General features: G+C 54.2%; 2 protein-coding genes across 2 annotated transcripts; both read left to right on the top strand.

Annotated features, from left to right (window-relative positions):
- Positions 1 to 561, top strand: LOC107712049 (claudin-9-like). The gene has a single exon (XM_016517176.1). The coding sequence runs from the start codon at positions 25 to 27 to the stop codon at positions 559 to 561; it is 537 nt and encodes a 178-aa protein (XP_016372662.1). The 5' UTR covers positions 1 to 24.
- Positions 560 to 1,152, top strand: LOC107712050 (claudin-9-like; the record flags this gene model as incomplete). Its single annotated transcript, XM_016517177.1, has 1 exon — positions 560 to 1,152. A coding segment is annotated over one exon (465 nt), but the record flags the coding sequence as incomplete, so codon positions are not given.
- Between the last annotated feature and the right edge of the window lie 311 nt (positions 1,153 to 1,463).

A 1,463-nucleotide genomic window follows, 5' to 3' on the forward strand; every position in this document is an offset into this window, starting at 1 on the left:
TAAATCATCGGTTGGCGATCAGTCATGGCAAACACGGGTCTTCAGGTGATGGGTCTGGTCCTGGGCGTCGCAGGCTGGGCGTTCGGGATCCTGGTCTGTGCCGCCCCCTGGTGGCGCGTGTCGGCGTTCGTAGGGGACGAGCTGGTGGTGTCTCAGGTGCTGTGGGAGGGGCTGTGGATGACGTGTCTGTCGCAGTGGGGCCGCCTGCAGTGTAAAGTCTATGACTCCGGCCTCGCCCTCTCAGGCTCCGCCCAGATGTGCCGTGGCCTGAGCGTGCTGTCGCTGCTCCTGTGTCTGCTGGCGCTCCTGCTCAGCGTGACCGGGCTGAAGTGCACGCGCTGCCTGGGCGATGCGCACGAGACCAAAGCTCGGCTGGGGCGGGTCGCCGCGGCGCTCTTCCTCGCGGCTGCGTTTTTCTTCCTTTTGCCGGTGTGTTGGAGCGCATATGTCGTGATACGCAATTTCTACGACCCGAACGTCGCCGCGCCACTTAAACGTGAACTCGGACCGGCGCTCTATCTGGGATGGGGCGTGACCGTGCTGATGCTGGTGGGCGTGTAAAGTCTACGACTCCGGCCTCGCCCTCTCAGGCTCCGCCCAGATGTGCCGTGGCCTGAGCGTGCTGTCGCTGCTCCTGTGTCTGCTGGCGCTCCTGCTCAGCGTGACCGGGCTGAAGTGCACGCGCTGCCTGGGCGATGCGCACGAGACCAAAGCTCGGCTGGGGCGGGTCGCCGCGGCGCTCTTCCTCGCGGCTGCGTTTTTCTTCCTTTTGCCGGTGTGTTGGAGCGCATATGTCGTGATACGCAATTTCTACGACCCGAACGTCGCCGCGCCACTTAAACGTGAACTCGGACCGGCGCTCTATCTGGGATGGGGCGTGACCGTGCTGATGCTGGTGGGCGGGGCTTTGATGTATTTAGGCTCCGCCTCCCCTGGAGTTCCAGCCTTGCCTGTTTTCGGAAAAGGCGCCAAAGGAAACCCTCCGTCCACAGCAGAGAGCAAACCGGAGAAGGTCTTTGTGTAAGAGAGCTAAAAGACATCAACCTGGATAAACTGTGTCTGAGTGCTCACCTTTAATTTGCAGAAATACAGTAACATTATCATTTACTCACTGTCATGTGCAAAAACTGTATGTGGTTATTTTTTTCTGTGGAACGCAAAAGGAGAATTTTGCATAATTATAGCTTTTTTTAATTTGATTTTATTTTAATTGGCTCTTTGTTATCCATTCTCATGGACATTTGTATTTGGTCTCCCATAGGTGCTGCATCATAAACATACAGTAGAGTTTATTCATAACACATAGAAAGAGTTATAGATGATGTTATGATACTCTTACACTCTTAAAAATAAAGGTGCTTCACGATGCCATAGAAGAACCTTTTTGCCTAAGTGGTTCCATAAAGAACCTTTAACATCTGAAGAACCTTTCTGTTTCACAAAAGGTTCTTTGTGGCAAAAGA

This window comes from Sinocyclocheilus rhinocerous, unplaced genomic scaffold (assembly GCF_001515625.1).
Source record: "Sinocyclocheilus rhinocerous isolate Xijiao unplaced genomic scaffold, SAMN03320098_v1.1 scaffold3676, whole genome shotgun sequence".
NCBI lineage: Eukaryota > Metazoa > Chordata > Actinopteri > Cypriniformes > Cyprinidae > Sinocyclocheilus > Sinocyclocheilus rhinocerous.

What these genes read in the sequence shown, in the direction of transcription:
- LOC107712049 (XM_016517176.1), top strand. Translation starts at nt 25, where the DNA reads ATGGCAAACACGGGTCTTCAGGTGATGGGTCTGGTCCTGGGCGTCGCA.